This window comes from Octodon degus, unplaced genomic scaffold (genome assembly GCF_000260255.1).
Source record: "Octodon degus isolate 3935 unplaced genomic scaffold, OctDeg1.0 scaffold00038, whole genome shotgun sequence".
In the NCBI taxonomy this organism is placed as follows: Eukaryota; Metazoa; Chordata; class Mammalia; order Rodentia; family Octodontidae; genus Octodon; species Octodon degus.
In genome coordinates, this window is record NW_004524614.1 from 10,698,641 (window position 1) to 10,712,717 (window position 14,077).

At 35.3% G+C, this 14,077-nt stretch overlaps 1 protein-coding gene across 6 annotated transcripts in view; it reads left to right on the plus strand.

Annotated features, from left to right (window-relative positions):
* Pds5b (PDS5 cohesin associated factor B) overlaps positions 1-14,077 on the plus strand; it is a 263,841-nt gene that overhangs the window by 235,683 nt on the left and 14,081 nt on the right. For all 6 annotated transcript variants that reach the window (XM_004631069.2, XM_023715069.1, XM_023715073.1 and 3 more), the window contains exons 25-30: positions 4,349-4,553; positions 7,178-7,292; positions 10,354-10,486; positions 10,787-10,906; positions 12,119-12,181; positions 13,248-13,393. In XM_004631069.2, the coding sequence (XP_004631126.1) occupies positions 4,349-4,553; positions 7,178-7,292; positions 10,354-10,486; positions 10,787-10,906; positions 12,119-12,181; positions 13,248-13,393 (782 nt within the window). The remainder of the gene's footprint in view (positions 1-4,348; positions 4,554-7,177; positions 7,293-10,353; positions 10,487-10,786; positions 10,907-12,118; positions 12,182-13,247; positions 13,394-14,077) is intronic.

Genomic DNA, 14,077 nt, shown 5'->3' on the forward strand with positions numbered 1-14,077 from the left:
AAAAAAAAAAAAAATTAAAATACTGATATTTATGGTTTTATAAAATACATGTAATAAGCACTGGCCAGATAGCTCAGTGGACTAAAATGCCTGCTTAGGCAAAGCACAGAGGCTTGGGTTTGATCCTCAGCAGGCCGTGCCGGCCCCACCCCCAGGGTGCACTCAAACGGGGATGGAGACTGAGCGTGGTGGCACAGCCTGTAATCCAAGCACTTGGGAGGCTGAAAACAGGAGATTTCAGTACAAGTCTGATCAGTGTAGTGAGACCCTGTAGACCCTGTACTAAATGCAAATATATAATAAACAATAGATGAAAAAATCTATTCTTTCCTGCCATTTCTCAGTGTGAAATCTAAATGACATCTATGGCCATACCACCCTGAACACACCTGATCTCGTCTGTAATCTAAATGACATTTCGTAGAGCTAAAAGCATAGTTTATATTTGACTCCTTATTCTTCTGCCTTGTTGAAAAATTCAAATCCTTGGGGTGGGGAGATAGTTCAGTAGAATAAGCGCTTGCCTGGCAAGCACAAAGACCTGAGTTCAATCCCCGCTTCCACAAAAAAAAAAAAAAAAGAAAGAAAGAAAAATTCAAATCCTTGCATCTATTATAGTCTTTCATATCTTACTACTTATTCTTTTAATCATAACCATCGTTAACTAACAATAATACCTTTTTAAGATTTTCACTGTTGGATGAATTTCCGTTGTCACTATTCTGATCAAAAATTATTAGGGGCCCCACCCACATTATGTCCTGGCACTTGACCTTCTGTTGTTTAGACCTATATTTCCACTCAGAAATCTTAGTACAGCATCCTTGTTCTGCATACTACTTTTGCCTTTATTTAAGTGAAATTTGGTGAGTATCTTTTTCTTTTATGTGACTGTTATTTTGCTACCTCCTAAAGTTTTTATTTTCCTATTTCCTCCTATCTGTATTTAACCTTCTTTGCAAATCCAGATGCAAGCACAACCCTCTCCACACAACTTCCTGTGATTCTTTTAATTTTAAGTAGTCTCTTCTTTTAATTCTCTATAGACATTATCTTAGTTTTCTGATACATAAAAACTTTGCTTTATGCTTTAACTGTTTATATACATGAGGTTTGTTACTCTTGATTTAAGGTTCTTTAAAAGTAATATTATATCTGGGAGACCCTTGTCATATATTTGAACAGACAATGGAAAAGAGTATAGGCTCAGTAATATGAATCTTAGTTTCATAGCTGGTTGGACATTTCCAAATTTGTTACTTAGTTCATGAAAAACTTAACTCTGTATTTGCATGTACTGTGTATTCTGGTTTTCTGGAGGTACAAAGATGAATAACTCATGGCCACAGTCCTCAAAATACTAACAGCTTCTTAGGAGAATAGAAAATGCCGATAAATTCAGTGCTACAAAAACTGTACTATTTGTAAGCTCATAAAGGTAGGTGTGAGGATAATTTACACTTCAATAGGACTGTAAGAGTGAATCTATTTTAATACACAAAAATGAACTTCATAGTAATGAAAATCAGATTTGAAGGAACCTTTATCTTGGGGGAAATTTTTTGTCGTACTGTGTTAGACACTTGTTTTTGTAGTCCTTTTGTAGCTCAGGCTGGCCTTGAATTCCTCATCCTTCTGCCTCCACCTCCTGAGTGCTCAGATCAATGGCATAGGCCACCATGCCAAGTCAGTCAGTCTCTCTCTCTCTCTCTCTCTCTCTCTCTCTCTCTCTCTCACTCTCACTCTCACTCTCACTCTCATTCTCTTTCTTTCTCTGTCTGTCTTTTTTTTTCTTTCCCATTTAGCCAATTATTTGTTATAATTACAGCCATAAAAGTATCACGTATTGCTTTCTGGAGAACATGTTTTTTCCTTATAAAATGGTATTACTCTATTCTTTACTTCATGAAAAGAATATTGTGATCATCTTAAAAAAAAAAAAAAAAAGGACATCCTTAATTCCCAATAGCAGCTCTTTTTATTCTTTAGTTAGATGGTATTATTAAAATGCTTGTGTCACTATTCTTGCCAGTTAATTTCTTTAGTTGTGCATTGCTTATGTTGCCTTTTCTATGATTTGAGAGTCCTTCTTCAAAATGACTATTTGAAAACTACTATTTCTGCAGTTATTCAGATTGACTTTGATACTAAGTTGCAGTGCATTCTTGAGTTACAAGTGATTAGTTAGAGGACAAAAATATTGTTTTGGTTGGACATATATGTAAGTATGAGGCTGGGATGTTTTAATGGAAATCAATATTTTAGTGAATGGTATTTATTTATGTATTCTCTCTTATTGGTACAGTCCCCTCCATCCTCATCCTGTTGCTGGGTATTGAGCCTAAGGGCTTCACAGTGAACTTACTTATTTTCTCTGTTCTTTTCTCCTCCCCTCTCCTCCTGCTTTTACCCCTTGCCTCCTTTCTTCTCCCTCTTCTTCTCCTTCTCTTCTATCCTTCCTGAGAACTGAAAATTGACTTGTAGTCTGTCATGTTTTCTCCTCACCCTACCTCAGCCCCTTAGTTTTCCTTTCCTTTTCAGAGTCTAGCTAAATTGTCCAATCTGGACTTAAACTTACTATTGGCCTTACCCATGCAGTTTTTAATTGAGTTTTTTCATGATAAATAAAATGAGTCATAACATAGTTGTAGCAAATGATGATATGTCTATTATATTAATACATAAAATATAAGGGACAATTATATATTTGTATATAATACAAAAGAAAGTGTACATTTTATCTATGTAAAATAAATACATGTATGAAATAGCAAAATAAACATGTATATGTATATAGTGTGTATGCATATACTCTACACATACAGGCATGTATATGTAACTGTACATACATACATAAAGTGAAGACTTTTCTCTGACCTATTAACATTAATACTGAGGGTCCTGGGGAGATGGCTCAGTGAAATAAGTGCTTTCCTGGCAAGTGCAAGGGCCTGAGTTCAATCCCCGGTTCTGCCAAAGGAAAAAAAAAGCAAAACATTAATACTGAGGAAGGAGTGGATTAACTTTGTTTTGCTGAGTTGTGAAGATAGGTGGACAAAATTTTTGTGAAGGTTAGGATACTTTTAGAAAATCACAGTGTTGTGACACACTGAAATGTGAATTAAATGAAAGAAAATACATAAAATAAGTACCTAAAAAGGTAAGATCAAAGGGCCGGGGAGATGGCTCAGTAGAATAAGTGCTTCCCTGGCAAGCACAGGGGCCTGAGTTCAACCCCTGGTTCTGTTCCCCCACCCCCCCGAAAAAATCAAGATGTTATGACTGAAGTTTTGAAGAAAAACTAAGTGATTATCCTGGATGGAAGAAACATTGTACCTAAAGTTGCAGTAGTAGGAAACATGCCGCATCTTGTGTTTGTTGATAGATAGCAAGATATCATCATGAAGAGCTTCATATGTCGTGTAGAAGGGTTTCAGCTTTTCCTTATGCTTTAGGAAAATTCTTCTGTGTGCTACTTAGTGTGCGAGGCTTAGAGATACAAAGAAGAACAAAGCTATAGGTTTTACTTTTAAGGAACCAGCATAGATAGGTAAGAGGTAAACAGATTTAATGTTACATACTAAAAGCTGTATTGGAGATATGTACAAAGTGCTAAGTTAGAAGATGGGCACAGGATACAGGTAAAACATGAGTAACTTGGGCAATATACTGCTTTCTGGCAAATACATAAGCATGGGGAATTAGCTAGCAGATTAGGGATGAATAGGAGAAGGATTTATAAGAGGTAAGCAGGCATAAGGTTAATAAACAGGCTAATTCATTTATACAATTGAAAATTTGGTGTTTCTGAAGTTGATTAGGACTCTTTCAAGATATGCATTTCAATCGGAATAGATTTTTAAATGATAGAACCAAAATGTGTAAGTTGGGTAGATTTTGTCTTAAAACTAAATGGAAAAATGATGTGTAAGATAATGTTTAAACTATTTTTAAACATTTTTGATGTTTTTATTTTGTGGTGCTGTGGATCAAACCTTATACATGCTTGGTGATTACTTCAGCACTGAGCTACACCCCTCACCCCTGTGCTTCATTTTTTAAAAATATTTAAGTTTGGGTGGATTTATATTCACTAGTTTTATCTGCTTCAGGAATACATTCAGTGTTTTCTAATACATACAACTAACTGGTAGTTATTAGAGTCCAAGTGAATATTCTAGCCTTGAAACTAACTTGTTGCAACATGTCTTAGAAAGAATGAAGTAATGATTATAGATATATATGCTACTGTTTATCTGTCTACTTTAAAACACATTTGATAGTTGTTTTATGGTTGTTGCTCCTTACTGCCATGTCAGTAATACTTGGAATGATTATATCTTTACAGGATGAATGTTACCAAGTCAGACAAGTATTTGCTCAGAAACTTCACAAAGGCCTTTCCCGATTGCGACTTCCACTTGAGTATATGGCAATCTGTGCACTTTGTGCAAAGGATCCTGTAAAGGAGAGAAGAGCTCATGCTAGACAGTGTCTGGTAAAAAATATAAACGTAAGGAGGGAGTATCTGAAGCAACACGCAGCTGTTAGTGGTAAGTGTAGAGGAAACTGTGCTTCTCTAGCCTGTCAGTTTCAGTTCTGTAGAATATAGAATATTATTGCTATATTCTAATTGGCATTTATTAAATGATATTAACATTTTATAATAAGTAGTTTTCATTTAATATAAAGATAGTTTTAAAAATAAAAATGCATGGGTATTTAAATCTCAACTTAATTTCTGTGTAAATGACTAAATGGCCAATGGAAAAGCTAATGACATTGGAGTAGTTTTTTTAATAGAACAGTAAAACCTGTACATTTACATAGGTTATCTAAACATTGTCTTTCAGTTGTAAAAGTACAAGTCTTTTATCTTTGTTGTTTGTTTTCATCAGTAGCTAATAGTATGAGGCTTGTATGCCTGCTTTTATCTGTTCAGCCCATCAGGGTTACTTGACTTTGTAACTTAACAGACAGTATTAAAATGTAGCCAGTAATCCAGGTCATAAATCAGAGGAATTCTTTTTCAAAAATTATTTTATTTATTTGGTTCAGGGTCTCACCACATAGCTTGGACTTACAGTGATACTCCTGTCTCAGTCTCCCAGTGCTGGGATTATAGGCATGAGCCCACCACACCTGGTTTCAGTGGCCAGCATAGCATTCCTCTGACTACAGGGACAGCATGACATGTGGTACTGGGGATCAAACCCAGGTCCTTGTGCTTGCTAGGCAGGCACTTAAACTATCGAACTATCTCCCCAGCTCCAGAAGAATTCCTTATACTTTTTTTCTTATGCATCCATCAGAAAATCCTATTAATTCTTCCTCCAGATATTTTGACCACCTTATCCTCTCCTCCTGTTTTGCTGTATTTCACTGGTATTGTACATACTCCTTACTCCCTCCCTGTTGTAAATGTTCCTATCTCCATCTAATAGCCCTCCCACCCAGAATGGTGCTGCTACATTGCTGTCAAAGTTATCCTGAAACAGATGTGTTCACATCACTTCTTTGCTTAGAATCCTATGTGGGTTTTCTGCTGTTTGTGGGATAAAGTCGAAATACCTCATGGCCTTTATACTTTTCTTTAAGCCTGTTTCAAGTATCCTCTCTTATCATTTCTTTCTATGAACTGTGTGTTCCATGTATTTGGATTACTTGAAATTTGTGCAGCTTTTGTTTTTCCTTTGTTGTAAATTCTGTCTGGAAATTCCCTTCCACTTCTAGATAAACAAATGAACAAAACTGGGAAGCATGGTATATGTATATATTTGTTAGTGTATCACCATGACCCTTTTTTTTTTCTTCCTTCCTCACCTTGGAAAAAGTGAGACTTATCCCACCTCTGCAATTTACTGTTTATATTTGGGCAAGTTATTTACCCCATGCCTTGGTTTGTTCATTTATAAAATTAGTATTGTTATATTTGTTAGTTCTTGTGAGGATTAAAAATTTAGGTATATAAAGCATGGCCTGAAGGAATTCATCAGTAAATATCAGCTTACCTTGTTTTAGCACCCTTTGGACATTGAAGATAACTTTTGTCCTTTTATGCTTTGATATGAACTTGTTATCTGGTCTTATTCATCTTTATACCTTCATTTATTTTGTTTTCATCTTTTTGTTTTGAGAGTCTAACAAATAGACATAGTACGCACTCAAGTGTTTGATGTAATTCAATTTGATTTTTTTTCTTTCTTTTTTTCCTTTTTTGTATTTTAGGGAAGGGTCTATGGAGTGTTCAGGGTCTCACTACTAGATCAGACTTGGAGTGATTCTCCTGTTTACAGTCTCTCAAGAGCTAGAATTACAGGCTTGTGCCACCACACCCAGTCACTATTGACATCTCAGTGTGCCCCGGGGGGGCGGGGCCGGTACAGCAGGTCCCTGCCCCTGCTTGAAGGCACTTTAATAGGTTGAGCTATTTGACTGGCCCTCAATTTGAATTTTATTAAATTTCAAATCTTGTTACTTTTCTTCTACACTTGGTTTTTGAATTAAGTATTGATAGAAAATATTCTCCTTAGGTTCAAGAAAAAAAAAGTGTAAATACTAAAGATATACTCCAGGTTGAACATCCAGTTTAATTCTTTAATTTGAATATAAGAAAAGTAAATGAATTTAATCAGAATATGAATTCGACACTTTGTGTACTATTTTAAAGCTAGCTAGAGTTGCCTTTCTGACATGAAATACTTGAATTTAGATAAAAGTTTGTTACTTAAAACATCTTAGAAACTATTTCCATTTTGTTATATTTGTTCTTCTGTTCCAAATAGAATCAACCATTACTGTTTTTATGCTGTAGTGACTTTGAAAGATTTACTAGTTTTTATTTTCCTTAGAAGCAAAAATGAGTCTTATGTCTCTTTCTTGAATATAATTTATATGGGCAGCTTTTTCTAGATGCATCTGAAACTTGAAATATTTTTATTTATAGTCTGTTAATAGGCATTCCAACATTAGGTATCGTGACTGACTGACTGGCTGAACTGTTTATCATGTTTCCCTGTACAAAATTTCAGTGTTGCCTTCTAGCTATATTTTGGTGAACTATTGGGATGCAAGATATACATCCTATAAATAGTATGAAAGAATGTGTAAGATTTAATTCTCTAACTTGGATTTCTTTTTTCTTCCTCCCATCCCCACTTCCTTGTTTCTTTTACAGAAAAATTATTATCTCTTCTACCAGAGTATGTTGTTCCATATACAATTCACCTTTTGGCCCATGACCCAGATTATGTCAAAGTTCAAGATATTGAACAACTTAAAGATGTGAAAGAGTAAGACTTTGCCATCTATTTTTTGTATTTTCTAAAAGTTGCTTTTTCCCTTAGTATCTCATTTATAATTAATTACTACATTACATTTCTTAGTTTGATATTCTGTGTCTCTGTCTCTATCTCTTTTTCTTTCTTTCACCATGAGTCAAATTTAGGACTTTGTGCTTGTCAGGCAGGTACTGTGCCACTGAGCTATATCCCTGGCCTCATTGTTTTTCATTTCATCTCTTCTCATTAACTGTCTAGTGTGTAACTTCCTAAAACTTAGCAGAATTACTGTACTTTTAGTTCTGTTTCTCTAGCAGTCTGGCAGTTTTTCTATCCAGTGAGCATATTTAGTCCAGCTCTTATCTGCTTTCTTTAGAAACTGTGTGGCTATTCATACTAGGTGAGTTATATTTTTTCCAAAGTAACTGTCTTCTCTCTAGGAAAAGAGAATGGCATCATTGCATAATGAGTTAAGTTCATAAGCAAGGTCTCTGAGTCAGTTCATTGCTGATTCTCTAAGTAGAATTTATTGCATTTGTCATTCTTTCAGAGACTTTTTGTGAAACCACAAATGTTACGTATATCTGTATGTAGTCACAGTATATTTATCGATTTTTTTTTTTTTTTGTATTTTAGGGAAGGGTCTACAGGGTGTTCAGGGTCTCACTGCTAGATTAGATTGGATTTGTAGTGATCTGCCTGTTTAAAGCCTTCCAAGAGCTGGGATTACAGGCATATGCCACCACACCCAGTCTCAATTGCTATCCCAATGCCACCCTGGTGGCTGGGCCAGCACAGTAGGCCTGGGGATTGAACCCCTGGCCCCTGTGCCTGCTTGCAGGCAATTTAATCTTCTGAGCTATTTTGCCACTCCTATAGTGGTTTTAAGACCAGCCTAATTCTTTAAATAGCTTGAGTCTCTAGTCTACTTCCTGTTTATACTAAAAGATAACCTTTGTGGTTTTGAATCAGTTGATTCCTTTGTGGCTATGAGGCTGACCTGGCTGTGACATCTGTGACCTCATTAATCTCCAGGTTTGATTCTGCTGATCTGGCTGCCTAGGCAGCTTGCCCCCTTCCTCCCTCAAACGCTCCATGTGCATCTCTCCTGAGGCTATGCTAGGTTAAAGGGGACAACTACCCCCAAAAGAGGATCATTCCATGGTTAGGGGTTTACAAGTAGTTGCGCTCCCCCTCTGTAACCTCTTAAACAAGCTCCCATTTGATTCTTTTAGTAGCCTAGTGAAGGAAAATAATTCTTGGTTTTTTAATTCATTGAAGTAGTTTATAGTTAAGTTTTTGAAGTATCTAGGGAGAATAAAATTGTTAACCAATAACTTCTCATGGTCAAGAAAAAGGCAGTTATGTTCTTGCCTTGCCATAATTTCAATTTCTGAAATATAAGCAGATAATGCCTCCAAAATGATTTTGAAATGATTATGAGTAATAAAAACTTTAGCCACTTTGTCATCTTTTTTTTTTTTTTTTAAGTAAAAGAACATTGATTTTTAACAGTTGGCTTGATAGCTCAGCTGGCTAAAGGGCCTGCTTAGGCAGAGCACAGTGGCTGGGGTTTGATCCCCAGAGTGCTGTGGTGGTGTGCGCCTGTGATTCTAGCACTTGGGAGGCTGAACACAGAAGAATCACTATGAGTCCAATCTACGTAGTGAGACCTTGTAGACTCTGTCCTAATTGCAGAACATTTTATTTATTTATTTATTTATTTTTTATTTATTTTTTTTTTTGGTGGAACTGGGGATTGAACTGAGGCCCTTGTACTTACCAGGGAAGTGCTTATTCTACTGAGCCATCTCACTGGCCCACAGAACACTGATTTTTAAATAGGTAAAATATTCTTAGGATGTAGTAGACAATTTTGTCTTTCTTAATTAGCCATGTACCCATGACATTGTATTGTAGAGGCACTCCAGAACTTGTCCTCTACCTGAGATCTTAAAAGTTGTTTTGCTTCTACTCTGATAACTTGCTTCACTTTTCTCTTTCTTCCTTCTCCCATTATTTTTCTTCTACAGTATATCAACTGTATTTGTTTCCCTTTCAGGTATATCATATATAGAAAAAATGCTTTCATTTTTTTAATTGAATAGAATTTTAGGTCATTAAAGTTTTTCCCCTCCTTAAGCAAAAGTAGTATATGTGATTGTCAGCCATACTTTCTGATTTATTAATGAAAAATATTTGCTATGTAATAAGATAGCTGTATTCTTTTGATGACTTCCCCTTAGCACATGAGTCTTTCTGAATATCCAAGGCCTCATTTGATTCAAGGCCAACATATTCCTTTTGGAAGTCTCTCCAGATTGCTCTCATAGCATAAAATTAAGATTACTTCATTTCATCTGTCTGTGTCTATGTCTGTGTCTGTGTCTGTGTCTGTGTCTGTGTCTGTGTCTTTGTCTGTCTGTCTGTCTGTCTGTCTGTCTGTCTTTTTTGGGACAGGGTCTTGCTATGTAGTTCAGACTGGCCTTGAGCTCCCTTTTTGTAGCCCAGGGTGATCTCACACTTGCAAGAATCCTCCTACTTCAGCCTCCTGAATGCTGGGATTACAGGCATGCACCACTATACCCAGCTACCCTTTATGTTTGTTCTAAAATATTTTTTCCTAAGGAATGTAGTAAAACTATTACATAGGTCTTACGAGCTCATGTCCACATTGTTCACCTGTTGTGATATGTGTAATATAGCTCTTTTTTTTTTTTTTTTTTAACGTATTTGGTCCAGGGTCTCACTACACAGCTCAGATTCATAGTGATCCTCCTGTTTTCAACCTCCCCAGTGCTGAGATTACAGGCATGCACCACCACGCCCAGACGCAGTCACTGGCTCAGTGGGGCTGGCATGGCATGTGGTGCCAGGGATCAAACCCTGGTCTCTATGCTTGTCTAAGCAGGCACTTAGTCTGCTGAGCTATCTCACTGGCCCTGATAGAACTTTTTCTCTGCTATTTCTTTTTAATTTTTTCCTCTCCTAGAGTTATAATGTAAGATCATTATGTTTAGAATTATATCTAACAAAGGATTTGTTTCTTCTGCGTCCTTTTTTTCTTTCTTAGATGTCTTTGGTTTGTTTTGGAAATATTAATGGCTAAAAATGAAAATAACAGTCATGCATTTATCAGAAAGATGGTAGAAAATATTAAACAAACAAAAGATGCCCAAGGACCAGATGATGCAAAAATGAATGAAGTATGTAATTTTTTTGGTAAATATTATGATTCCCATGTTGATTTAGACATCTGAGTTTGGGGAATGAAAATAACATTTATAGGACTATAATTTTCTTTAGTATTTATATTAATAGTAACAATGCACAATTAGTAATTTTTTTGGTAGTAAACATATAAAAACAATACTATAAGCTAAAATGGTTATGTCAACAGTTGCTTTCAATTACTGTTTAGACCAGATGAATGTTCTAGAATGATTTCTAATTTAGAGTATTGAGGATGTCAATTTAAATACCTAATTTTAAAAAATCCATTTCAGAAATTGTATACTGTGTGTGATGTTGCCATGAATATCATCATGTCAAAGAGTACCACATATAGTTTGGAATCTCCTAAAGATCCGGTACTACCAGCTCGATTTTTCACCCAGCCTGACAAGGTAATTATTTTATTGTTTGTGTAAGTTGTTATAAAGTGTGCTTTCAACAGTTGGTTTTAAGTAAGACCTGAAAGGACTAGTGTACAGAGCTGGCACTAAAGAACATTAAAAGATTGCCATAATTTTTTTTTTAAATTAGCCAAATTGGAGGAAATAAAAGGTGTAGAGATTAATTAGGTTCAGCTAGAGTTTTTTTTAGTTTGAAGGCATATGAAAAATATGGTCAAATCATAAGGATTTGTAAGTTAATGACTACTGATCAAAGATAGGCAGAAGAATACCAATGGAATCTGAAGATTCAAGTCCATATTGGGATTTTAACTGTTATGAGGAGCTAATACTGAGACTAGATGCTAGAATAGATCTAAGACTCTGAGAACTGTAAAAGTGTTCTCAAATGAAAAGATGTTTTCTACAGTCTTAAAAAATTCATTCTTTTTCTAAACATACTAAATATGTAAGTCTAGAAACCACCATTATCATCTTTGTATTTTAAAGCAGTGTACCAATTAACACCTTACCAGTGTATACAGTCTCTCCCTGCAAGTTCACCACTAGCTAAAAGGGCTGCTTGTTTTTTTTCTTTAAATTAATTTTTTAAAAATAGTTTTATTGAGAAACAAATAGCAATAAGACAGTTTCAAGATTGATTATTAGCACAGTTTCAATACAGGGCTGCTTGTTTTTAAGTTGTCATTTTTGAGTGAACAGAGTAACAGGAATATATGTATCCTTGGCTCTGGAGGGTTACTACAGGAGCATGCTTTTTGAGGCAGTGTTAGAGTTCTAGCATGTTAGAGTTCTGATATGTTTTGTTATTGAGCTTGATATGAAATTAATCATAGTTTATAATAAAAATGAGTGACTAAAATTTTGTGTTTTAACCACTTAATTTATCTGAGCATCACTCAAGGAGCACATTTGCTTATATATTAACTATTCTGAGCATTGTTTAGGCAGGTGTCATTTCAGCTAGTCAGTTCTTATATTTATTAAATTTGACAAAATTGTCGGGGTTTTTTTCTTGTTATTTTATAAAAATTAATGAAAAACCCATGCAATTTTTGGTCATCTTGTATTTAAATAATTGGACTGGTAAGTGGTTAACTGGTTAGCTTAAATAAATACATATTTTAAACAAAAAATACTGGATACTACCTCATAATACTGTGTTTAATATTCACTGATTACTTATTTTTCTCTTGCTTATAGAATTTCAGTAACACCAAAAATTATCTGCCTCCAGAAATGAAATCATTTTTCACTCCTGGAAAAGTATGTTTTGAAAATTCTTTTAATTTTTATGTTGTTTATTTCATGTGATTATTGGCCTAATTGTTACTTTTTAATTTCTAAAACTTTGTATAACTCAAGGTAAATGTAGTTAAGTTGTCTTACATATTTTATTTGTTATGTGTTTAGTACAGGGTCTACAAGGTCTCACTACACAGATTGGATTTACAGTGATCCTCCTGTTTTCAGCCTCCCAAGCACTGGGATTACAAGTGTGTGCCGCTACGCCCAGTCTCAGTCATCATCTCAGTGCGCTCTGGGGGCAGGGCTGGCATGGCACACTGGGGATTGAACCCCTGTCCCTGTGCCTGTCTAAACAGGCACTTTAGTCTGCTGAGCTATCTGGCCGGCCCGTCTTACATATTTTAGAAAGAAATGGTTATGTTTACTATACAGATGCAACCAGAGATACATGAGCTAATATTTTAGCCTCTTATAAAACTCAGGAATCTTTGATTCTTAAATTTCTTATCCTAATCTCAAGATAATTTTTTTTTTTAATGTATTTGATACAGGTTCTTACTACACAGCTTGGACTCATAGCGATCCTCCTGTCATCAGCCTCCTCAGCTCTGAGATTACAGGCCTATGCCACCACACTTGGACCTCAGTGTCCAGCTCATTGCACCTGGGGGAAGGGCCAGCATGGCAGGTGGTGCCGGAATTGTTCCTGGTCCCTGCACTTGCCTACGCAGGCATTTAGTCTGCTGAGCTATTTTGATGACCCTTCAAGATAAAAATCTTAAGAAGGCTGTATCTATGTCCTTTCAAAACAAGAGTTTTAGTTACCTATTTTCATTATTGACTATACATTTCGTTTGTTCAGGCTTTCCATATAAGTCTTTTCCTCTAACTAAGAAACTCAACTCTTTGTTTTTTGTATAGTTTATTTGTGTGATCTTCAATTAATAATTCTTATTTGGATTAAGGATAGGTACGTTTTTCATGGTTTGTATGTAAATACTTTGAGAGGGTTTTTATGGTTCTTGAGATGTAGATTTCTTTTTGTTTTATGTAAGTAAAAAGAAACATGTATTTTTCATTTCAGCCTAAAACAACCAATGTTCTAGGAGCTGTTAATAAGCCACTTTCATCAGCAGGCAAACAGTCTCAGACCAAATCGTCACGAATGGAAACTGTTAGCAATGCAAGCAGCAGCTCAAATCCAAGCTCTCCTGGAAGAATAAAAGGGAGGCAAGTACACAAGAAATATTACACTTTACCTTTAACAATTCAACAAGTAAATGAGATTTAAAAATAATACAACTGAAAATGTTTAATATCAGTGAATGCAAATTAGTGCCTAATGTTGCCACTGAACCTTGGTTTAGTTACTTACAAATTCATATTTATTTCCTTGCTCATTTTCTGTATAAATCACCTTAGCCTTTCACATTTGAACTTGTTTGAGCTAGCTGTGTCAGCACATGTGACTAGTTTTCAACCTCAGAATCTAGCACTGTTAAGTTATAATGCACCATTGTCATTAAAATAGTGACATCAGAGGTATCATGGAAAAATTTCCATAGTACATTAATGAACAAAAAAGGCCAAGTGTATAAAGCAGTGTTATAATCACTCTGTTTTGAAAGGATTTATATTCATACATATTTATATGTATATACAAACATAGAAAGTTGTTAGAAGGCTACAAAATCTTAACAATGTTGATAACTGGTGTAGGAAAAAGATAATTCTATACTATTTTGTATAGTTTGAATTTCTTTGTATCATGTATGGGTATGAACATTTTTTTGGTGGTTTAAAAAAGGAACAAGACAATTTGTCTTTCACTTCTTTTCTTTGTATTTTTAGGGGAGGGTCTACAGGGTGTTCAGGGTCTTATTACTAGATTTGACTTGTAGTGATCCACCTGTT